At 49.1% G+C, this 25460-nt stretch overlaps 1 protein-coding gene across 5 annotated transcripts in view; it reads left to right on the top strand.

Annotated features, from left to right (window-relative positions):
- LOC120053672 (rab GTPase-activating protein 1-like) overlaps nucleotides 1-25460 on the top strand; it is a 148949-nt gene that overhangs the window by 80302 nt on the left and 43187 nt on the right. The window contains exons 14-17 of one of the 5 annotated variants that reach the window (XM_039000845.1): nucleotides 278-391; nucleotides 4696-4770; nucleotides 8756-8881; nucleotides 13355-13498. In XM_039000845.1, coding sequence (XP_038856773.1) covers nucleotides 278-391; nucleotides 4696-4770; nucleotides 8756-8881; nucleotides 13355-13498 — 459 coding nt within the window. Of the gene's footprint in view, nucleotides 1-277; nucleotides 392-4695; nucleotides 4771-8716; nucleotides 8882-8944; nucleotides 9265-12999; nucleotides 13052-13354; nucleotides 13499-25460 lie in introns of those variants that run through there. The other 4 variants (XM_039000846.1, XM_039000847.1, XM_039000848.1 and 1 more) reach the window with 4 other exon arrangements.

Genomic DNA, 25460 nt, shown 5'->3' with positions numbered 1-25460 from the left:
TTTGAATAATGCAAGGATGTTTAGTGAAGTTGTATGGTGTATTGATAAAATGTCCAATTATACATTTCTTTCTGACTATAGGTCGTGTTGCTTGTAGGTATTGAAAGACTGGAATAGCTATTTAGAGTCTGTTGGAAATGATCTTGTTCATACGTGCCTCTATGTACACAGTATAGTGGTGTGTTCACACAGAATCACATTTCATATTTATAGTTGCATTTGTATGTAGAGTAAAACAGTCACATATGTCTTACACAGCCCTTGTTTTGTGTTGCAGAACTCTGCTCAGGACGGAGTGATCACCAGAGACATCCACCGGACCTTCCCTGCTCACGACTACTTCAAAGACACGGACGGAGACGGACAGGACTCCCTCTACAAGATCTGTAAGGTACGGATGGATGACACACTGGCGATCGACGTTTATGAAAGCATGTACACTCCCAACCTATTTATTTGGACAGTGAAGCTAAAACGTTTAATTTGGCTCTACTCCAGCATTTTGGATTTGAGATCAAATGTTTTTAATTTGTATGTATGAAAAAAGCCTCAAATAAAAGGTGACATTCTGTACTGTCGCCTCATATGAAACATTTGATCTCAACCCCAAAATGCTTGAGTATAGATCAAAGTTAAATAGTTTTAGCTTCAGTGTCCAAAGTAATGCGTAGAGGAGTGTAGCTGTCAGAATTAATTTGTGTTTCTGTATCACTAAAACTATTGTTAGATGACTTGCGATAGCAGCTAAAAGCTTACCTTGTATGATGACCCGATACGTACTGAAGACATAGATGCACAGAAAAGTACTCTGAACAGAAACATACAAGCTAACACAAACCACACAATACTCCACACACCAAGTTGCCATAGTAACATGTTAGTATGCACACCGATACAATAGCTAACTATGTATCTTGCTCAAAACCAACACATAAGCTTATAGTTTTAAAACATGTAACTCAAATGGAATATAGATAAGGTATGAATCCAGAATGATGTTTCATTTTCTTTCATCTGGTAATTCAGAGAACACAGAAGGATGCTGTGGTGAAACAACGGATTGAAAGGCGTACACACACACACACACACACACACACACACACACACACACACACACACACACACACACACACACAAAGTGTCTTAACTTACCAACTATGTCAGTTTAGCACCAGGCTTTCATTTGTATGCAAATACATGTAGATTGCCTGTTGATCAGGTTGGTTAGTTCCTGAAGAGACATGTACTTTTAGCTCCTATTCTATTCCTACAATGCTTTTTGTCCAGGTAAGTTCAAAGGACATGCATTGTCCTTGTGAAGGAATTGGGTCAGGACCACCATTTAAAAAAAAAAACGTCCAGAGAAACATCCCCCTGTACCTAATAATAATTTGAATAATTACAATCTAAAAGGCAAAAACTGATCCCAGATCAGAACTCCTACTCTGAGACTGAATACGGGCCCAGAAGAGGAGGAAACGGTAATATAATATAAATCTTATTTACTTTTAGCAGGCGCTTTTATCCAAAGTCATGCGTGCATCCATTTGATGTGTATGGGTGGTGCCAGGATTCAAACCCACGACCCTGACATTACAACAGCTATGCTCTACCAACGGATCTACAAAGGACCACAATATTAGGTCAAATTCTCCACCATGTGATTGGTTGTGCTCCAAACGATAATCATTACAGACAACAGCCAGCCACAGTTAATCTGTCCCGGCTGACAAATAGGAATGTCATCTATCCCGGACTCCCATCCAGCTAGCACTGTACATCCGTCTAACCGTGGCAGAGCGGGCTGAATGGCAACACTCCATCAAATGTCTCTTACTCTCAAGACAGCCTGGCGGAGTATAGCTCCTCAATTACACTTCCCTCTGTATTTCAGGTGGAAACACATAGAAAAACATATTTCATTTCTGTTTTAAAAGCAATGGACTGTGGAGAATGTTACAGCAATCAAGACTCATTGACATAATGTAATGTTATAGTCAAATGTGGATTTTATTTGAATTCACTTTAAGGTTAACATTTAACACCAATAATTATGTCATAAACAATCAAGATGGCTCATCTTTGCACCCAGAACCAAGTCCAGAACCACATGATGCCAGCTGATGAGAACCCTGTATATGCTGATGGTGTGAATTAATAAGATAATTCATCACGTAGCCACTCATGCCATTAATTGTCATCAATTATGTCCTGCTTATGACATTGTTAAGTAGGTTCTCGGGACAGAAGGTTCAAGTGACGTTAGAATATGTGCAGTAGTAGGGCACAAGGCTCTGGTCAAAAGTAGCACAGTATTATCAAAGATTTTGTAACTAAACCAAAATGGACCACAGCTTGTTTCCAATGGGAACAAATTAGTCATCGTGGGCTTCCTCTCACTACCATATTTGGCAGTAAGTGACAAAGCCAACTGGGTGCTTCACATTTATACATCCAGTGAAATATGTCTCATTGTTTTATCTGTAGTATTATGCAGAGTAGGGTGTCATTTGAGGCGTAAAGTGTACAGTGCATTCTGAAAGTTTTTCAGACATTTTGTTACGTTACAGCTTTATTCTAAAATGGATTAAATAAATAGAAATCTGTATCAATCTACACAGAATACCCCATAATGACGAAGCGAAAACAGGTTTTTAGTAATGTTGGCAAATTTTAAAATAAGAACCAGTAATTCCTTATTTACATAAGTATTCAGACCCTTTGCTATGAGACTCTAAATTGAGCTCAGGTGCATCCTGTTTCCATTGATCATCCTTGATGTTTCTACAACTTGATTAGAGTCCACCTGTGGTAAATTAATTTGATTTGGAAAGGCACACACCTGTCTATATAAGGTCCCACAGTTGACAGTGCATGTCAGAGCAAAAACCAAGTCATGAGGTTGAAGGGATTGTCTGTAGCGCTCCGAGACAGGATTGTGTCGAGGCACAGATCTGGGGAAGGGTACCAAAAAATGTCTGCAGCATTGAAGGTCCTCAAGACTACAGTGACCTCCATCATTCTTAAATGGAAGTTTGGAACCACCAAAACTCTTCCTAGAGATGGCCACCTGGCCAAGCTGGTCAATCGGGGGAGAAGGGCCTTGGTCAGCGAGGTGACTGAGAACCTGTTGTTCACTCTGAAACTTCCAGAGGGACAACCATCTCTGCAGCACTCCACCAATCAGACCGTTATAGGAGAGTGGCCAGATGGAAGCCACTCCTGAGTAAAAGACACATGACAGCCCTCTTGGAGTTTGCCAAAAGGCACCTAAAGGACTCTCAGACCATGAGAAACAAGATTCTCTGGTCTGATTAAACCAAGATTGAACTCTTTGGCCAGAATGCCAAGTGTCACGTCTGGAGGAAACCTGGCACTATCTCTACGGTGATGCATGGTGGTGGCAGCATCATGCTGTGGGGATGGTTTTCAGCAGCAGGGACTGGGAGTCTAGTCAGGATCGAGGGAAAGATGAACACAGAACCTGCTCCAGAGAGCTCAGGACCTCAGACTGGGGCACAGTTCACCTTCCAACAGGACAACAACCCTAAGCACTCAGCCAAGACAACTCAGGTGTGGCTTCGGGACAAGTCTCTGAATGACCTTGTGGCCCAGCCAGAGCCCGGGCTTGAACCCGATCAAACATATCTGGAGAGATGTGAAAATGCTGTGCAGCGATGCTCCCCATCCCACCTGACAGAGCTTGAGAGGATCTGCAGAGAAGAATGGGAGAAACTCCCCAGATACAGGTGTGCTAAGTGCCATACCCAAGAAGACTTGAGGCTGTAATCACTGCCAAAGGTGCTTCAGTAAAGTACTGAGTAAAAGGTCTAAGTACTTATGTCAATGTGATCTTTAAGTTTTTTATTTGTAATACATTTGCAAACATTTCTGGTTTTGCTTTGTCATTATGGGGTATTGTTTGGAGATTGATATATTTATTTTTTATCTATTTTCGAATCAGGCAGTAACGTTAAAAAAAAACATGTCAAGTCAAGCGGTCTGAATACTTTCCGAATGCACTGTATATCTTTCCCTGCAATAGGGTGATTTCCCCAAACTGGATTTCGAGGAGGCTGTTTTGCCAACTGTGCTTTGAAGAAGACCGAACCAGGGAGCTATCTCTCTCTCTCGCTCTCTCTCCCTCTCTCCACCCTCCCTCTCTGTTATTAAATCTGCCCTTTGAAAATAGGGCTTTACAAAGCTTTCCATCTTGATTGGCCCAGCAAGATTAAAGTCACGCAGATAAAGATGGTCCCGCAATAGGCTTTCAGCAAGAAACAAAGGAAATATGCGTTCTATGCTGTATGAGCCGTGCAAATGGTTCTCTCCCAACTCAACATGTACTATCGATGTGAGCGAGCTGATAGTACTATATACTGGAAAGCATTTCACTGCACCTTTTAGACCGGCTGGAAACTGTACGTGACGACAACATTTCGATTGTTAGACCATTAAAAGGCTTTCAAAACAGACCGTTGATAATGAATGATAACAATGTTGATAACAAACACAAATGTGTCTTACTCAGTATGTTACATGCAACACACACACACACACACACACACACACACACACACACACACACACACACACACACACACACACACACACACACACACACACACACACACACACTCTCTTATTCATGGTATGAGGTGGCTGACATTACTGGCTCTCTGCTTTGTTTTCCAGGCCTATTCAGTCTATGACGAGGAGATTGGTTACTGTCAGGGACAGTCCTTCCTGGCTGCAGTGCTCCTACTGCACGTAAGTGGGGCTCAAACCTCAATACAATGTCTACACAACGTCTATGGAACCCACAGAGTGCAGTTGAGAATGAAGTCTGCACTGTTGTGATTATCAATTTAATTCAATAATACAAATACATTGGCTCTGGAAAACTATTGCGGAGCGCAGAGTTTGGATAAGTGCAAAGTGCACGTATTAAGATTCAGTTGTATTGGGACTGATTGTGAGAACAATGGAGAGAAGGAAAGTTAAGGTTTAACAAAGGGAGGAGAGTGCAGCTGGAACAGGGTAAACAACAGGACAGTAAGTCTGAGAGGAGATGGGAGGGAGGGAGGGGGAAGAATGGATGGAGGGAGGGAGGGGGAAGGATGGATGGAGAATTGGAGAGGAGGATGGGGGGAGAATTGGAGAGGAGGATGGGGGGAGAATTGGAGAGGAGGATGGGGGGAGAATTGGAGAGGAGGATGGAGGGAGAATTGGAGAGAGGATGGAGCGAGGATGGAGGGAGAAGTGGAGCGAGGATGGAGGGAGAAGTGGAGCGAGGATGGGGGAGGGAGGGACAAGAGGGGAGGGACAAGAGTGGAGGGGAAAGAGATGGATGGCGAAGTGGAGGGGGGAGAAGTGGAGAGAGGATGGGGGAGAAGAGGTAATTGGAAATTAAGGAAGCCGAGATGAAAAGGTGAGCAAGGTGTGAAAGAGAGAGAACGAGATATGAAAGGAGGAGTGGAGTAATAGAATGGGGGGAAGGGGGTGTTAGGTCCTTCGGAATGCAGGAGGCTGGGGAGGTGTCCAGAATATTAATGGCCCATTCAGCCCAGGACACAAGGTCTACCTGATTAAATACCCACTCTGTCTCTGCTTGTGGGTGGGTGTCTCTCTCTTTCTCACACACACACCGTCTCACTCACAACACAAACACTGTGTATTAAAGAGGGGGGGGGGCGGCATACTCACACCTTTTCTCTTTCACACTGACACTCCCACCTTCTGGTTTGCTTTCACACTCAACAGATTCTCACCTTGTTTCTCCCTCCCTCACACACATCCTTCTTTCTCTTTTAGTCCCTCTCTCACTTTTCCCTATGCTCCAACCGTCTCCTAACTCTTCCCCAGAGGGTCTAAAAAACCTCCCTCTCAATCCACAGAAAACAACACTTTCAAGTAACCAGAGACTCCGCCAATCATTTATCCTACTCCTGTTTACGGCAGTGCATTGTTTATTAAGAAAAGCCTATTAACCTGTCTGACTCTGGCGTTCCGCCAGCGGAACTCCTCCCACATTCCACTGAAAAGGCAGAGCGCGAAATTCAAAATATATTTTTTAGAAATATTTAACTTTCACACATTAACAAGTCCAATACAGCAAATGAAAGGTACACATCTTGTGAATCCAGCCAACATGTCCGATTTTTAAAATGTTTTACAGCGAAAACAGCACGTATATTTATGTTAGCTCACCACCAAATACAAAAAAGGACAGACATTTTTCACAGCACAGGTAGCATGCACAAAGCCAACCTAACTAACCAAGAACCAACCAAACTAACCAACAAACAACTTCATCAGATGACAGTCTTATAACATGTTATTCAATAAATCTATGTTTTGTTCGAAAAATGTGCATATTTCAGGTATAAATCATAGTTTACATTGCAGCTACAATCAGAAATTGCACCGAAAGCAGCCATAATAATTACAGACACCAACGTCAAATACCTAAATACTCATCATAAAACATTTCTAAAAAATACATGGTGTACAGCAAATGAAAGACAGGCATCTTGTGATTCCAGCCAATATTTCCGATTTCTTAAGTGTTTTACAGCGAAAACACAATATAGCGTTATATTAGCTTACCACAATAGCCAGAAACACAAGCCATTCCCCAGTAGTAAAAGTTAGCGATCGTGACAAACCAGCAAAAGATATATAATTTTTGACTAACCTTGATAAGCTTCATCAGATGACAGTCCTATAACATCAGGTTATACATACACTTATGTTTTGTTCGAAAATGTGCATATTTAGAGCTGAAATCAGTGGTTATACATTGTGCTAACGTAGCATCTTTTTCCCACAACGTCCGGATATTTTTCTGACACTTTTTCTGACACACATATTCTGACCAAATAACTATTCATAAACATAATTAAAAAATACATGTTGTATAGGAAATGATAGATACACTAGTTCTTAATGCAATCGCCGTGTTAGAATTCTAAAAAATAACTTCATTACGACATACAGCTTAGGTATAGCGAGAGAGTACCCAAAAGCTGGGCGCAAACGACTAGCACAACATGTTCGACAGATATATGAAATAGCATCATAAAATGGGTCCTACTTTTGCTGATCTTTCATCAGAATGTTGTACATGGGGTCCTTTGTCGGGAACAATCGTTGTTTGGATTTAGAACGGCCTTTTTCCCTCTCGATTTAGCAAGCACATTTGCCAAGTGGCGCGAATCTCTCCATGTCAACAAACGGAAGAGAACGGAACACGGCAAAACTCCCGAAAAAATTTCAATAAACTATATTGAAAAAACATACTTTACGATGATATTGTCACGTATCAAATAAAATCAAAGCCGGAGATATTAGTCATCCATAACGTCAGCTTATCAGAAGGCAAATCCAGGTCCCTCCTCGCGCTCTCCAGAAAACAGGAAACTGGTGACACGTCATACCAAGAGCTATGATTCGAGTCCAGATCAAGTTACACACTCAATTTCTTCTCTCACTGCTTGTCGACATCTAGTGGAAGACGTATGAAGTGCATCTAAACTAATAAATAACAAGGACTTTAATAGGCAGCCCCTAGAAGAGTGCATCGATTTCAGATTTTCCACTTCCTGTCAGGAAGTTTGCTGCAAAAGGAGTTCTGTTTTACTCACAGATATAATTCAAACGGTTTTAGAAACTAGAGAGTGTTTTCTATCCAATAGTAATAATAATATGCATATTGTACGAGCAAGAATTGAGTACGAGGCCGTTTAAATTGGGCACGATTTTCCCCCAAAGTGAAAACAGCGCCCTCTGTCCTCAACAGGTTTTAAGAGCTGAAATGTCAACATTATATCAATCTTAACTGTATATATATCTTTATATATACTGAGTTTACCAAACATTAGGAACATCTTCCTTTTGAGGTGCACCCCCATTTTTCCCTCAGAACAGCCTCAATTCATCGGGCCTTTCTTGCCAGGCGCGCCAGTTTCTGTCAAGAACTGCAATACTGCTGGGTTTTTCACCCTCAACAGTTTCCCGTGTGCATCAAGAATGGTCCACCACCTAAAGGACATCCAGCCAACTTGATACAACTGTGCATTGGAGTCAACATGGGCCAGCATCCCTGTGAAAAGCTTTCGACACAGTCCATGCCCCAACGAATTGAGGCTGCTCTGAGGGCAAAAGGGGGCGCAACTCAATATACGGAAGGTGTTCCTAATGTTTTGTGCACTCGGTGCCTTCAGAAAGTATTCACACCCTTACACTTTTTCCACATTTTGTATATGTTACATCCTGAATTTAAAATGGATTAAATATATATGTTATGTCACTGTTCAATACACAATACCCCATAATGTCAAAGTGGAATTATGTTAGTAGGCATTTTTACAAATAAATGAAAAGCTGAAATGTTTTGAGACAGTAAGAATTCAACCACTTTGCTATGGCAAGCCTAAATAACTTGCTTAACACGTCAGATAATAAGTTGCATGGACTCACTCTGTATGCAATAATTTTGTTTAATAAAACTATCCCTTCTCTGTACCTCACACATACAATTATCTGTAAGGTCCCTCAGTCGAGTAGTGAATTTCAAGCACAGATTCAGCCACATTAAACATTATTAAAGTGACTGGTGTTCCAAAAGGTCAAAGGATAAAATGAAACAACTTCCACTTGACCTCCCCATATCTCAGAGCTCTCCTTCTCTCGTTCCTCTGTTGGTACACTCTAGCTAACCCCCCACTGGTTCTGTTTGGTCCTGTGGCTGTAGATGCCTGAGGAGCAGGCCTTCTGTGTGCTGGGGAGGATAATGTATGAGTACGGCCTGAGGGAACTCTACAAGAACAACTTTGAGGATCTGCACTGCAAGTTCTACCAGCTGGAACGACTGCTCCAGGTTAGTCTGCCCGCTTCACTGAAGCCCTCTGGAAAAACTTCAAACCGAACTTAATGTCACATAATGATTGTCATCGTGTGTGTGTGTGTGTTGCATGCGTGTATGTGCGCACATCATCAGCGTGTGTATCTGCAGACACTTAACCGTGCTCTATGCACCTTAAAGATGGAATCCGCAGTAAGGGGAAACGGCGCCACTGTCCACCCTACACACATTATTGTTTTTATTTTGTTGACGAGGTCGGGAGAGCTGGGAGTGCATCGCGCAATCAGACGTAGCAGTTTGACTACTTCTATGCTCGCTTCGAGGCAAATATCACTGAAACATGCATGAGAGCACCAGCTATACCGGAAGACTGTGTGATCACCCTCTCCGCAGCCGATGTGAGTAAGACCTTTAACCTCTCTTGGGTACGTGAGACGTTAGCGTCCCACCTCTTCAACAGCCAGTGAAACTGCTGGGCGCCAAATTCAAATACAGAAATACTCATTATAAAAATTCAGAGAACAAAACATTTTACATAGGTTTAAAGATTAACTTCTTCTGAATCCAACCACGGTGTCAGATTTAAAAAAATGCTTTACGGCGAAAGCATACCTTACGATTATTTGAGAACATAGCCCAGCAGACAAATCATTACAAACAGTAACCAGCCAAGTAGAAGCGTTACACAAGTCAGAAATAGAGAACATTAATCCCTTACCTTTGATGATCTTCATATGGGTGCACTCAGCAGACATTCATTTACTCAATAAATGTTCCTTTTGTTCGATAAAGTCTCTTTATATCCAAAAACCTCAGTTTTGTTCGCGCCTTTTCTTCAGTAATCCACAAGCTCAAACGCAGTCAAAACAGGCAGACAAAAAATCCAAATTGTATCCGTAAAATTCATAGAAACATGTCAAACGATGTTTATATGCAATCCTCAGGTTGTTTTTAGCCTAAATAATCGATAATATTTCAACCGGACAATAACGTTGTCAAAATAAAAGGTAAACACGAAAGGCACTCTCGGTCGGGCGTTTGAAAAAGCTCTGTGACACTTTAGGGTCCACTCATTCAGACTGCTCTTACTTCCTCATTTTTCAGAATACAAGCCTGAAACAATTTCTAAAGACTGTTGACATCTAGTGGAAGGCATAGGAACTGCAATTTGAGTCCTAAGTCAATGGATACTGTAATGGCATTGAATAGAAAACTACAAAAAAAAAAAAAAAAAACTACTTCCCAAATAGATTTTTCTCAGATTTTCGCCTGCCAAATCACTTCTGTTATACTCACAGACACTATTTTAACAGTTTTGGAAAATTTAGAGTGTTTTCTATCCAAATCTACCAGTTATATGCATATCATATCTTCTGGGCCCGAGAAGCATGCAGTTTCATTTGGGCATGCTTTTCATCCAAAATTCCGAATGCTGCCCCCTACCCTAGAGAAGCTAAACAAGTCAACATTCACAAGGCCGCAGGACCAGATGGATTACCAGGACGTGTACTGCGAGCATGCGCTGACCAACTAACAAGTGTCTTCACTGACATTTTCAACCTCTCCCTGTCCGAGTCTGTAATACCAACATGTTTTAAGCAGACCACCATAGTGCCTGTGCCCAAGAACACTAAGATAACCTGCCTAAACGACTACCAACCTATAGCACTCATGTCTGTAGCCATGAAGTGCTTTGAAAGGCTGGTCATGGCTCACATCAACACCATCATCCCAGAAACCCTAGACCCACTCCAATTTGCATACCGTCCCAACAGATCCACAGATGATGCAATCTCTATTGCACTCCACACTGCCCTTTCTCACCTGGACAAAAGGAACACCTATGTGAGAATGCTATTCATTGACTACAGCTCAGCTTTCAACACCATAATGCCCTCAAAGCTCATCAATAAGCTAAGGACCCTGGGACTAAACACCTCCCTCTGCAACTGGATCCTGGACTTCCTGACGGGCCGCCCCCAGGTGGTGAGGGTAGGTAATAAAACATCTGCCACGCTGATCCTCAACACAGGGGCCACTCAGGGGTGCGTGCTCAGCCCCCTCCTGTACTCTCTGTTCACCCACGACTGCACGGCTAGGCACAACTCCGAAACCATCATTACATTTTTAGATGGCAACAGTGGTAGGCCTGATCACCAACAACGACGAGACAGCCTATAGGGAGGAGGTCAGAGACCTGGCCGTGTGGTGCAAGGACAACAACCTCTCCCTCAACGTGATCAACATGGTCCAAGCACACCATGACCGTTGTGAAGCGGGCACGACAAAACCTATTCCCCCTCAAGAGACTGAAACGATTTGGCACGGCTCCTCAGATCCTCAAAAGGTTCTACAGCTGCACCATCAAGAGCATCCAGACTGGTTGCATCACTGCCTGGTATGGCAACTGCTCGGCCACCGATCGCAAGGGGGTATTGCGAACGGCCCAGTACTTCACTGGGGCCAAGCTTCCTGCCATCCAGGACCTCTATACCAGGCGGTGTCAGAGGATGGACCTAAAAATTGTCAGACTCCAGCCACCCTAGTCATAGACTGATCTCTCTGCTACCACACAGCAAGCGGTACCGGACCGCCAAGTCTAGGTCCAAGACACTTCTAAACAGCTTCTACCCCCAAGCCATAAGACTCCTGAACATCTAGTCAAATAGCTACCCAGACTATTTGCTTTGCCCCTCTCCTCACCACTGCCACTCTCTGTTGTCATCTATGCATCGTCACTTTAATTAACTATACCTGCATGTACATACTACCTCAACTAACCGGTGCCCCCGCACTTTTTTTTATTTTTTTTTAACCTTTATTTAACTAGGCAAGTCAGTTAAGAACAAATTCTTATTTTCAATGACGGCCTTGGAACAGTGGGTTAACTGCCTGTTCAGGGGCAGAACGACAGATTTGTACCTTGTCAGCTCGGGGATTTGAACTTGCAACCTTTTGGTTACTAGTCCAACGCTCTAACCACTAGGCTACCCTGCCGCCCTGCCGCCCACATTGACTCTGTACCGACACCCCCCTGTATATATATATACACTGCTCAAAAAAATAAAGGGAACACTTAAACAACACAATGTAACTCCAAGTCAATCACACTTCTGTGAAATCAAACAGTCCACTTAGGAAGCAACACTGATTGACAATAAATTTCACATGCTGTTGTGCAAATGGAATAGACAAAAGGTGGAAATTATAGGCAATTAGCAAGACACCCTCAATAAAGAAGTGATTCTGCAGGTGGTGACCACAGACCACTTCTCAGTTCCTATGCTTCCCGGCTGATGTTTTGGTCACTTTTGAATGCTGGCGGTGCTCTCACTCTAGTGGTAGCATGAGACGGAGTCTACAACCCACACAAGTGGCTCAGGTAGTGCAGCTCATCCAGGATGGCACATCAATGCAAGCTGTGGCAAGAAGGTTTGCTGTGTCTGTCAGCGTAGTGTCCAGAGCATGGAGGCGCTACCAGGAGACAGGCCAGTACATCAGGAGACGTGGAGGAGGCCGTAGGAGGGCAACAACCCAGCAGCAGGACCGCTACCTCCGCCTTTGAGCAGGAGGAGCACTGCCAGAGCCTTGCAAAATGACCTCCAGCAGGCCACAAATGTGGCACAGAAGTGTGATTGACTTGGAGTTACATTGTGTTGTTTAAGTGTTCCCTTTATTTTTTTGAGCAGTGTATATATATATTTTTTTTACTGCTGTTCTTTAATTACTTGTTAATTTTATCTCTTATTCTTATCCGTATTTTTTTTTAAACTGCACTGTTGGTTAGGGGCTCGTAAATAAGCATTTCACTGTAGGGTCTACACCTGTTGTACTCGGCGCATGTGACTAATACGATTTAATTTGAAAAGATGAACAGAGCAAAGTAAAGAGAGATCTTTGATGAAAACCTGCTCAAGACCTCAGACTGGGGAAAGAGTTCACCTTCCAACAGGACAACAACCCTAAGCACTCAGCCAAGACAACTCAGGTGTGGCTTCAGGACAAGTCTCTGAATGACCTTGTGGCCCAGCCAGAGCCCGGGCTTGAACCCGATCAAACATATCTGGAGAGACGTGAAAATGCTGTGCAGCGATGCTCCCCATCCAACCTGACAGAGCTTGAGAGGATCTGCAGAGAAGAATGGGCCATACCCAAGAAGACTTGAGGCTGTAATCACTGCCAAAGGTGCTTCAGTAAAGTACTGAGTAAAAGATCTAAATACTTATGTAAATGTGATCTTTAAGTTCATTTTTTATAAATTAGCAAACATTTCTTAACCTGTTTTTGTTTTGTCAATATGGGGTATTGTGTGTAGATTGATCAGGAGTAAAAAACAATTTAATGCATTTTAGAGTAAGGCTGTAACGTAGCAAAATGTGGAAAAAGTCAAGGGGTCTGAATAATTTCTGAATGCACTGTTTATACCGTGAAATGAACTCCCCTTTCTTCCTACTGAGTGGTTTCATCTCCTCCTATTACTTTTTCCAGGAACAACTCCCAGAACTCTGGTCACACTTCCACCACCTCAATCTGGAAGCTCACATGTACGCCTCTCAGTGGTTCCTCACGCTCTTCACAGCCAAGTTTCCCCTCTGCATGGTCTTCCACATCACCGACCTGCTGTTGTGTGAGGTAAGAAGTTAAGAAGCCCCAACACTATTGTTAAGACTGATTTTAACACTACTCCTTACCCCAACACTGGTCCTAACCTTAGTCCTGGTCCTAACCTTAGTCCTGGTCCTAACCTTAGTCCTGGTCCTAACCTTAGTCCTGGTCCTAACCTTAGTCCTGGTCCTAACCTTAGTCCTGGTCCTAACCCCAACACTGGTCCTAACCCCAACACTGGTCCTAACCTTAGTCATATTCCTTACCCCAACACTGGTCCTAACCGTAGTCCTATTCCTTACCCCAACACTGGTCCTAACCTTAGTCCTGGTCCTAACCTAAGTCCTATTCCTTACCCCAACACTGGTCCTAACCGTAGTCCTATTCCTTACCCCAACACTGGTCCTAACCGTAGTCCTATTCCTTACCCCAACACTGGTCCTAACCGTAGTCCTATTCCTTACCCCAACACTGGTCCTAACCGTAGTCCTATTCCTTACCCCAACACTGGTCCTAACCGTAGTCCTATTCCTTACCCCAACACTGGTCCTAACCTTTGTCCTGGTCCTAACCTTTGTCCTGGTCCTAACCGTAGTCCTGGTCCTAACCTTAGTCCTATTCCTTACCCCAACACTGGTCCTAACCGTAGTCCTATTCCTTACCCCAACACAGAACAGTACCAACCTGCTGTTGGTACACTAAACTTAAAGGGATACTTTGGGACTTGATCTACTTCCCCAGAGTCAGATGAACTCGTGGATATCATGTTTATGTCTCTGCGTGCAGTTTGAAGGAAGTTGTTAACTAGCGTTAGCACAGTGACTGGAAGTCTATGGCACTGATTCTCAACTGGTGGGTCTTGTGGGAGGTTTTAAATGGCTCGCGGGTATAAAAAAAAAGTTTAACCCTTTGGGCCTTGGTCAAAATCAGTGCACTATTAAGGGAATAGGGTGCCATTTGTGACTCAGCACTGTGGCCGTTCTCGCTCCTTCTCTCTGTGATTCTCTCCTCTCTCTCTCTCTCTCTCTCCTTCCCTCCCTCTCTCGGCCCCCGGTCGGAACAATTAAAAGTTTCGTATGTGTTTCTCAGCCAATGAACCGCGTGATGAGAATCTGCTCCTCTCCTCCGTGCCTCCCTTTTTTTCTCTCTCTGTCTTTCTCCCTCTCCCCTCCATACATTTCTCTTTTTTCACGGGAGAGGTCACTTTCTTATTGTTCTTGACTTTACCCATGCCTCAATTTGATTTGTTTTTTTGTAATTCTGTTCTAATTTTTTTCTCTCTTTTTGCTATGAAATTGCTTTACCTCTCCCTTCCCCTGTGATCTGTTGTGCTTCTGTGGTCCTTTTCTTTTCTCCACACCTCCTGTCCCCCTTCTCTCTGTGTCGCTCTCTCTGTGTCGCTCTCTCTGTGTCGCTCTCTCTGTGTCGCTCTCTCTGTGTCGCTCTCTCTGTGTCGCTCTCTCTGTGTCGCTCTCTCTGTGTCGCTCTCTCTGTGTCGCTCTCTCTGTGTCGCTCTCTCTGTGTCGCTCTCTCTGTGTCGCTCTGCGAGAGAGAGGGGGACACGGAGAGAGGGGGACACGGAGAGAGGGGGACACGGAGAGAGGGGGACACGGGGAGAGAGAGAGAGAGAGAGAGAGAACTTAAATTCACACAGGACACTGGATAAGACAGGAGAAATACTCCAGATATAACAGACTAACCCTAGCCCCCCGACACATAAACTTCTGCAGCATAAATACTGGAGGCTGAGACAGGAGGGGTCAGGAGACACTGTGGCCCCATCCGATGATACCCCCGGACAGGGCCAAACAGGCAGGATATCACCCCACCCACTTTGCTAAAGCACAGCCCCCACACCACTAGAGGGATATCTTCAACCACCAACTTACCATCTTGAGACAAGGCAGAGTATAGCCCACAAAGATCTCCGCCACGGCACAACCCAAGGGGGGGGGCGCCAACCCAGACAGGAAGACCATGTCAGTGACTCAACCCACTCAAGTGACGCACCCCTCCTAGGGACGGCATGGAAGAACACTAGTAAGCCAGTGACTCAGCCCCCGTAATAGGGTCAGAGGCAGAGAATCCCAGTGGAGAGAGGGGAACCGGCCAGGCAGAGACAGCAAGGGCGGTTTGTTGCTCCAGTGCCTTTCCGTTCACCTTCACACTCCTGGGCCAGACTACACTCAATCATATGACCTACTGAAGAGATGAGTCTTCAATAAAGACTTAAAGGTCGAGACTGAGTCTGTCTCTCACATGGATAGGCAGGCCATTCCATATAAATTGAGCTCTATAGGAGAAAGCCCTGCCTCCAGCTGTTTGCTTAGAAATTCTAGGGACAGTAAGGAGGCCTGCGTCTTGTGACTGTAGCGTACGTGTAGGTATGTACAGCAGGACCAAATCGGAAGATAGGTAGGAGCAGAGTCTGTGTGTCTGTCTGTCTCTCTGTCTCTCTGTCTGTCTGTGTGTCTGTGCGTCTGTCTGTGTCTCTGTGTTTCTGTCTCTCTCTCTCAATTCAAGGGGCTTTATTGGCTTGGGAAACATGTGTTAACATTGCCAAAGCAAGTGAGGTCGATAATATACAAAAGTGAAATAAACAATAAAAATTAACAGTAAACATTACACATACAGAAGTTTCAAAAGAATAAAGACATTACAAATGTCATATTATGTGTATATATATACAGTGTTGTAATGATGTACAAATGGTTAATGTACAAAAGGGAAAATAAATAAGCATAAATATGGGTTGTATTTACAATGGTGTTTGTTCTTCACTGGTTGCCCTTTTATTGTGGCAACAGGTCACACATCTTGCTGATGTGATGTCACACTGTGGTATTTCACCCAGTAGATATGGGTGTTTATCAAAATTGGGTTTGTTTTCGAATTCTTTGTGGATCTGTGTAATCTGAGGGAAATATGTGTCTCTAATATGGTCATACATTTGGCAGGAGGTTAGGAAGTGCAGCTCAGTTTCCACCTCATTTTGTGGGCAGTGTGGACATAGCCTGTCTTCTCTTGAGAGCCATGTCTGCCTACGGCGGCCTTTCTCAATAGCAAGGCTATGCTCACTGAGTCTGCACATTGTCAAAGCTTTCCTTAAGTTTGGGTCAGTCACAGTGGTCAGGTACTCTGCCACTGTGTACTCTCTGTTTAGGGCCAAATAGCATTCTAGTTTGCTCTGTTTTTTTGTTCTTTCCAATGTGTCAAGTAATTATCTTTTTGTTTTCTCATGATTTGATTGGGTCTAATTGTGTTGCTGTCCTGGGCTCTGTGGTCTGTCTGTGTTTGTGAACAGAGCCCCAGTACCAGCTTGCTTAAGGGACTCTTCTCCAGGTTCATCTCTCTGTAGGTGATGGCTTTGTTATGGAAGGTTTGGGAATCGCTTCCTTTTAGGTGGTTGTAGAATTTAACGTCTCTTTTCTGGATTTTGATAATTACCGGGTACCGACCTAATTCTGCTCTGCATGCATTATTTGGTGTTTTACGTTGTATACTGAGGATATTTTTGCAGAATTCTGCGTGCAGAGTCTACATTTGGTGTTTTGTCCCATTTTGTGAAATCTTGGTTGGTGATCGGACCCCAGACCTCAACCATAAAGGGCAATGGGTTCTATAACTGATTCTCTCTCTTTCTCTCTCTCTCTCTCTGTGTGTCTTTCTCTCTTTCTCTGTGTGTCTTTCTCTCTCTGTGTGTGTTCGCTCTGTCTGTCTCGCTCTTACTGTATTCTTATTGTTATTGTTGAATGTATGGTTATTTTGACACTTGGTTATTGTTGTTACTGTTGTCCCGTTGACAATTTTGAGCCTCATTTTTATATTGTAAATATCCAAAATAAGCTTTGGCAATATGTACATGGTTACGTCATGCCAATAAAGCAAATTTAATTGAAATGAGAGAGAGACAAAGACAGACAGAGACAGACAAAGACGGACAGAGACGGACAGAGACGGACAGAGACGGACAGAGACGGACAGAGACGGACAGAGACGGACAGAGACGGACAGAGACGGACAGAGACGGACAGAGACGGACAGAGACGGACGGACAGAGAGGGACGGACAGAGAGGGACGGACAGAGAGGGACGGACAGAGAGGGACGGACAGAGAGGGACGGACGGACGGACAGAGACGGACAGAGACGGACGGACGGACAGAGACGGACAGAGACGGACAGAGACGGACAGAGACGGACAGAGACGGACGGAGAGAGACGGACGGACGGAGACGGACGGAGACGGACGGAGACGGACGGAGACGGACGGAGACGGACGGAGACGGACGGAGACGGACGGAGACGGACGGAGACGGACGGACGGAGAGAGACGGACGGAGAGAGACGGACGGAGAGAGACGGACGGAGAGAGACGGACGGAGAGAGACGGACACGGACGGAGACGGACGGACAGAGACGGACAGAGACGGAGACGGACAGAGACGGAGACGGACGGACAGAGACGGACAGAGACGGAGACGGACGGACAGAGACGGACGGACAGAGACGGACGGACAGAGACGGACGGACAGAGACGGACGGACAGAGACGGACGGACAGAGACGGACGGACAGAGACGGACAGAGAGGGACAGAGACGGACGGACAGAGACGGACAGAGACGGACAGAGACGGACAGAGAGAGACGGACAGAGACGGAGACGGACAGAGACGGACAGAGACGGACGGAGACGGACAGAGACGGACAGAGACGGACAGAGACGGACAGAGACGGACAGAGACGGAGACGGACGGACAGAGACGGACAGAGACGGAGACGGACGGACAGAGACGGACGGACAGAGACGGACGGACAGAGACGGACGGACAGAGACGGACGGACAGAGACGGACGGACAGAGACGGACGGACAGAGACGGACGGACAGAGACGGACGGACAGAGACGGACGGAGACGGACGGACAGAGACGGACGGACAGAGACGGACGGACGGAGAGGGACGGAGAGGGACAGAGACGGACAGAGACGGAGACGGACAGAGACGGACAGAGACGGACAGAGACGGAGACGGACGGACAGAGACGGACAGAGACGGACGGACAGAGACGGACGGACAGAGACGGACGGACAGAGACGGACGGACAGAGACGGACGGACAGAGACGGACGGACAGAGACGGACGGACAGAGACGGACGGACGAGACGGACGGACAGAGACGGACGGAGACGGACAGAGACGGACAGAGACGGACAGAGAGGGACAGAGACGGACGGACAGAGACGGACGGACAGAGACGGACGGAGAGGGACGGAGAGGGACAGAGACGGACGGAGACGGACGGAGACGGACGGAGACGGACGGAGACGGACGGAGACGGACGGAGACGGACGGAGACGGACGGAGACGGACGGAGACGGACGGAGACGGACGGAGAGGGACGGAGACGGACGGAGACGGACGGAGACGGACGGAGACGGACGGAGAGGGACGGAGAGGGACAGAGAGGGACAGAGACGGACAGAGACGGACAGAGACGGACGGAGACGGACGGACGGAGAGAGACGGACGGACGGAGACGGACGGACGGACAGAGACGGACGGACGGACAGAGACGGACGGACAGAGACGGACGGACAGAGACGGACGGACGGACGGACAGAGACGGACGGACGGACAGAGACGGACGGACGGACAGAGACGACGGACGGACGGACACGGACGGACGGACGGACAGAGACGGACGGACGGACAGAGACGGACGGACGGACAGAGACGGACGGACGGACAGAGACGGACGGACGGACAGAGACGGACGGACGGACGGAGACGGACGGAGACGGACGGAGACGGACGGAGAGGGACGGAGAGGGACAGAGACGGACAGAGACGGACAGAGACGGACAGAGACGGACGGAGACGGACGGACGGAGAGAGACGGACGGAGAGAGACGGACGGACGGAGACGGACGGACGGACAGAGACGGACGGACGGACAGAGACGGACGGACAGAGACGGACGGACAGAGACGGACGGACAGAGACGGACGGACGGACGGACAGAGACGGACGGACGGACAGAGACGGACGGACGGACAGAGACGGACGGACGGACACGGACGGACGGACGGACAGAGACGGACGGACGGACAGAGACGGACGGACGGACAGAGACGGACGGACGGACAGAGACGGACGGACGGACAGAGACGGACGGACAGAGAGGGACGGACAGAGAGGGACGGACAGAGAGGGACGGACAGAGAGGGACGGACAGAGAGGGACGGACAGAGAGGGACGGACAGAGAGGGACGGACGGACAGAGAGGGACGGACGGACAGAGAGGGACAGAGACGGACAGAGAGGGACAGAGACGGACAGAGAGGGACAGAGACGGACAGAGAGGGACAGAGACGGACAGAGAGGGACAGAGACGGACAGAGAGGGACAGAGACGGACAGAGAGGGACAGAGACGGACAGAGAGGGACAGAGACGGACGGACAGAGACGGACGGACAGAGACGGACGGACAGAGACGGACGGACAGAGACGGACGGACAGAGACGGACGGACAGAGACGGAGACGGACAGAGACGGAGACGGACAGAGACGGAGACGGACAGAGACGGACAGAGAGGGACGGACAGGGACGGACGGACAGGGACGGACGGACAGGGACGGACGGACAGGGACGGACGGACAGGGACGGACGGACAGGGACGGACGGACAGGGACGGACGGACAGGGACGGACGGAGAGGGACGGAGAGGGACGGACGGAGAGAGACGGACGGAGAGAGACGGACGGAGAGAGACGGACGGAGAGAGACGGACGGAGAGAGACGGACGGACAGAGACGGACAGAGACGGACAGAGACGGACAGAGACGGACAGAGACGGAGACGGACGGACAGAGACGGACAGAGACGGAGACGGACGGACAGAGACGGACAGAGACGGACGGACAGAGACGGACGGACAGAGACGGACGGACAGAGACGGACGGACAGAGACGGACGGACAGAGACGGACGGACAGAGACGGACGGACAGAGACGGACGGACAGAGACGGACGGACAGAGACGGACGGACAGAGACGGACGGACAGAGACGGACAGAGACGGACAGAGACGGACGGACAGAGACGGACAGAGACGGACAGAGACGGACAGAGACGGACAGAGACGGACAGAGACGGACAGAGAGGGACAGAGAGGGACAGAGAGGGACAGAGAGGGACAGAGACGGACAGAGACGGACAGAGACGGACGGAGAGAGACGGACGGAGAGAGACGGACGGACGGACAGAGACGGACGGACAGAGACGGACGGACAGAGACGGACGGACAGAGACGGACGGACGGACAGAGACGGACGGACAGAGACGGACGGACAGAGACGGACGGACAGAGACGGACGGACGGACGGACAGAGACGGACGGACGGACGGACAGAGACGGACGGACGGACAGAGACGGACGGACGGACACGGACGGACGGACGGACAGAGACGGACGGACGGACAGAGACGGACGGACGGACAGAGACGGACGGACGGACAGAGACGGACGGACGGACAGAGACGGACGGACGGACAGAGACGGACGGACAGAGAGGGACGGACAGAGAGGGACGGACAGAGAGGGACGGACAGAGAGGGACGGACAGAGAGGGACGGACAGAGAGGGACGGACGGACAGAGAGGGACAGAGACGGACAGAGAGGGACAGAGACGGACAGAGAGGGACAGAGACGGACAGAGAGGGACAGAGACGGACAGAGAGGGACAGAGACGGACAGAGAGGGACAGAGACGGACAGAGAGGGACAGAGACGGACGGACAGAGACGGAGACGGACAGAGACGGAGACGGACAGAGACGGAGACGGACAGAGAGGGACAGAGAGGGACGGACAGGGACGGACGGACAGGGACGGACGGACAGGGACGGACGGACAGGGACGGACGGACAGGGACGGACGGAGAGGGACGGAGAGGGACGGAGAGGGACGGAGAGGGACGGACGGAGAGAGACGGACGGAGAGAGACGGACGGAGAGAGACGGACGGAGAGAGACGGACGGACAGAGACAGAGACGGACAGAGACGGACAGAGACGGACAGAGACGGAGACGGACGGACAGAGACGGACAGAGACGGACGGACAGAGACGGACGGACAGAGACGGACGGACAGAGACGGACAGAGACGGACGGACAGAGACGGACGGACAGAGACGGACGGACAGAGACGGACGGACAGAGACGGACGGACAGAGACGGACAGAGACGGACAGAGACGGACAGAGACGGACAGAGACGGACAGAGACGGAGACGGACGGACAGAGACGGACAGAGACGGAGACGGACGGACAGAGACGGACGGACAGAGACGGACGGACAGAGACGGACGGACAGAGACGGACGGACAGAGACGGACGGACAGAGACGGACGGACAGAGACGGACGGACAGAGACGGACGGACAGAGACGGACGGACAGAGACGGACGGACAGAGACGGACGGAGACGGACAGAGACGGACAGAGACGGACAGAGACGGACAGAGACGGACAGAGACGGACAGAGACGGACGGACAGAGACGGACAGAGACGGACAGAGACGGACAGAGACGGACAGAGACGGACAGAGACGGACAGAGACGGACAGAGACGGACAGAGAGGGACAGAGACGGACGGACAGAGACGGACGGACAGAGACGGACGGACAGAGACGGACAGAGACGGACAGAGACGGACAGAGAGGGACAGAGACGGACAGAGACGGACGGACAGAGACGGACGGACAGAGACGGACGGACAGAGACGGACGGACAGAGACGGACAGAGACGGACAGAGACGGACAGAGAGGGACAGAGAGGGACAGAGAGGGACAGAGACGGACAGAGACGGACAGAGACGGACAGAGACGGACGGACAGAGACGGACGGACAGAGACGGACGGAGAGAGACGGACGGAGAGAGACGGACGGAGAGAGACGGACGGACGGAGACGGACGGACGGAGACGGACGGACGGAGACGGACGGACAGAGACGGACGGACAGAGACGGACGGACGGACAGAGACGGACGGACAGAGACGGACGGACAGAGACGGACGGACGGACGGACAGAGACGGACGGACGGACGGACAGAGACGGACGGACGGACAGAGACGGACGGACGGACACGGACGGACGGACGGACAGAGACGGACGGACGGACAGAGACGGACGGACGGACAGAGACGGACGGACGGACAGAGACGGACGGACGGACAGAGACGGACGGACAGAGACGGACGGACAGAGAGGGACGGACAGAGAGGGACGGACAGAGAGGGACGGACAGAGAGGGACGGACAGAGAGGGACGGACAGAGAGGGACGGACAGAGAGGGACGGACGGACAGAGAGGGACAGAGACGGACAGAGAGGGACAGAGACGGACAGAGAGGGACAGAGACGGACAGAGAGGGACAGAGACGGACAGAGAGGGACAGAGACGGACAGAGAGGGACAGAGACGGACAGAGAGGGACAGAGACGGACAGAGAGGGACAGAGACGGACAGAGAGGGACAGAGACGGACGGACAGAGACGGACGGACAGAGACGGACGGACAGAGACGGAGACGGACAGAGACGGAGACGGACAGAGACGGAGACGGACAGAGACGGAGACGGACAGAGACGGAGACGGACAGGGACGGACGGACAGGGACGGACGGACAGGGACGGACGGACAGGGACGGACGGACAGGGACGGACGGACAGGGACGGACGGACAGGGACGGACGGACAGGGACGGACGGACAGGGACGGACGGAGAGGGACGGAGAGGGACAGAGAGGGACGGACAGAAAGAGAGACAAAGACGGACAGGCACAGCGAGAGAGAGAGAGAGAGAGACAAAGACGGACAGGCACAGCGAGAGAGAGAGAGAGAGAGAGAGACAAAGACGGACAGGCACACACAGCGCGCGCGAGGCACACACCCACGGACAGACACACACAGCGCGCGCGAGGCACACACCCACGGACAGACACACACAGCGCGCGCGAGGCACACACCCACGGACAGACACACACAGCGAGGCACACACCCACGGACAGACACACACAGCGAGGCACACACCCACGGACAGACACACACAGCGAGGCACACACCCACGGACAGACACACACAGCGAGGCACACACCCACGGACAGACACACACAGCGAGGCACACACCCACGGACAGACACACACAGCGAGGCACACACCCACGGACAGACACACACAGCGAGGCACACACCCACGGACAGACACACACAGCGAGGCACACACCCACGGACACACGGACAGCGAGGCACACACACACGCACACACGGACAGCGAGCGCGAGGCACACACACACGCACACACGGACAGCGAGCGCGAGGCACACACACACGGACAGCGAGCGCGAGGCACACACACACGCACACACGGACAGCGAGCGCGAGGCACACACACACGCACACACACACACACGCACACACACACACACACACACACACACACACACACACACACACACACACACACACACACACACACACACACACACACACACACAGCGAGCGCGAGGCACACACACACACACACACACACACACAGCGAGCGCGAGGCACACACACACACACACAGCGAGCGCGAGGCACACACACACACACACACACAGAGAGCCAGCGAGCGAGAACGCGCGAGACAGACAGAGCGAGTGTCTCGCTCTCTCTCTGTGTGTCTCGCTCGCTCTCTGTGTGTCATTTCAATTCAATTTGCTTTATTGGCATGAGGTAACAATGTACATATTGCCAAAGCTTATTTTGGATATTTACAATATAAAAATTAGGCTCAAAATTGTCAACGGGACAACAGTAACAACAATAACCAAGGGTCAAAATAACCATACATTCAACAATAACAATAAACATACAGTAGAGGACATGTGCAGGTTGATTGGTCTGTCAGACACTGTCCCTCAACTTATGGCAGGCAGCAATGTAGTGCGCTGCCAACCCACAGCTCTCTGCGTCCTCCCCCAACAGGACGGGTAGCCTACTCTCATCATAGAGGTCTTTGAAACCTTGAATAAGGGTTTCAAATTTGGGGAAATGACACTCTCTAATTGTTTTATATTTTTGACATTTTGTCAGGAAATGCAGCTCTGTCTCAGGTTCTGCTGTTGTGCAGTGGTTGCACAGCCTTTCCTCTACAGGGAGACAGGTTTTCCTGTGTCTACCCTTCTCAATGGCAAGGCTGTGCTCACTGAGCCTGTACTTTGTCAAGGTTTTTCTAAGGTTTTGATCTGTAACCATGGTCAAATAGTTAGCCACAGTGTGCTGTCGATTTGGGGCCAGATAGCACTGCATTTTGCTTTGTGTTTGTGCTTGTGTTTCCCAATAAGCAATATAGTTTTGTTTTGACTGTGTTGTAATTTGGTTTATCCTGATTGATTGGATGTTCTGGTCCTGAGGCTTCAGTGTGTTAGTAGAACAGGTTTGTGAACTCAGCCCCAGGACCAGCTGGATAAGGGGACTCTTTTCTTTGCTCAGCTCTTGGCATTGCAGGGCTTGGTAGTGATATGAGGGTGTCACTGTATTTTAGATGTTTCCAAAACTTAATTGCTCTTTTTTGAGTTTTTATTATTATTGGATATTGGCCTAATTCTGCCCTGCATGCATTGTTTCTCTCTATGTGTGTGTCTGTCTGTGTCTGTGTCTGTGTCTGTGTCTGTGTCTGTGCCTGCCTGCCTGCCTCTGACATCCTAGCGCCACCTAGAGCCCTTTGAAAAATAGACGGAGGAAGAGAGAGAAAGAAGCCTTCTCCTGGTTATTTATAGAACTGGGAAGATATTTTTAGCCCAGTGTTGCCATGTGAACGGGCTGTCGTGTTCCCATGCGGAGCTGACTTAAGCATCCTCTCTCTCTCCCCTTCTCCCCCTCTCTCACTTGCTGTCCCTCTCACTTGCTGTCCCTCTTCCTTTCTCCTTAATCTATTTATTTCTCTC

This window comes from Salvelinus namaycush, chromosome 9, assembly GCF_016432855.1.
Source record: "Salvelinus namaycush isolate Seneca chromosome 9, SaNama_1.0, whole genome shotgun sequence".
Classification (NCBI taxonomy): domain Eukaryota; kingdom Metazoa; phylum Chordata; class Actinopteri; order Salmoniformes; family Salmonidae; genus Salvelinus; species Salvelinus namaycush.
Note: the sequence above shows the minus strand (reverse complement) of the source record. Positions and strands in the feature narration are given on the sequence as shown.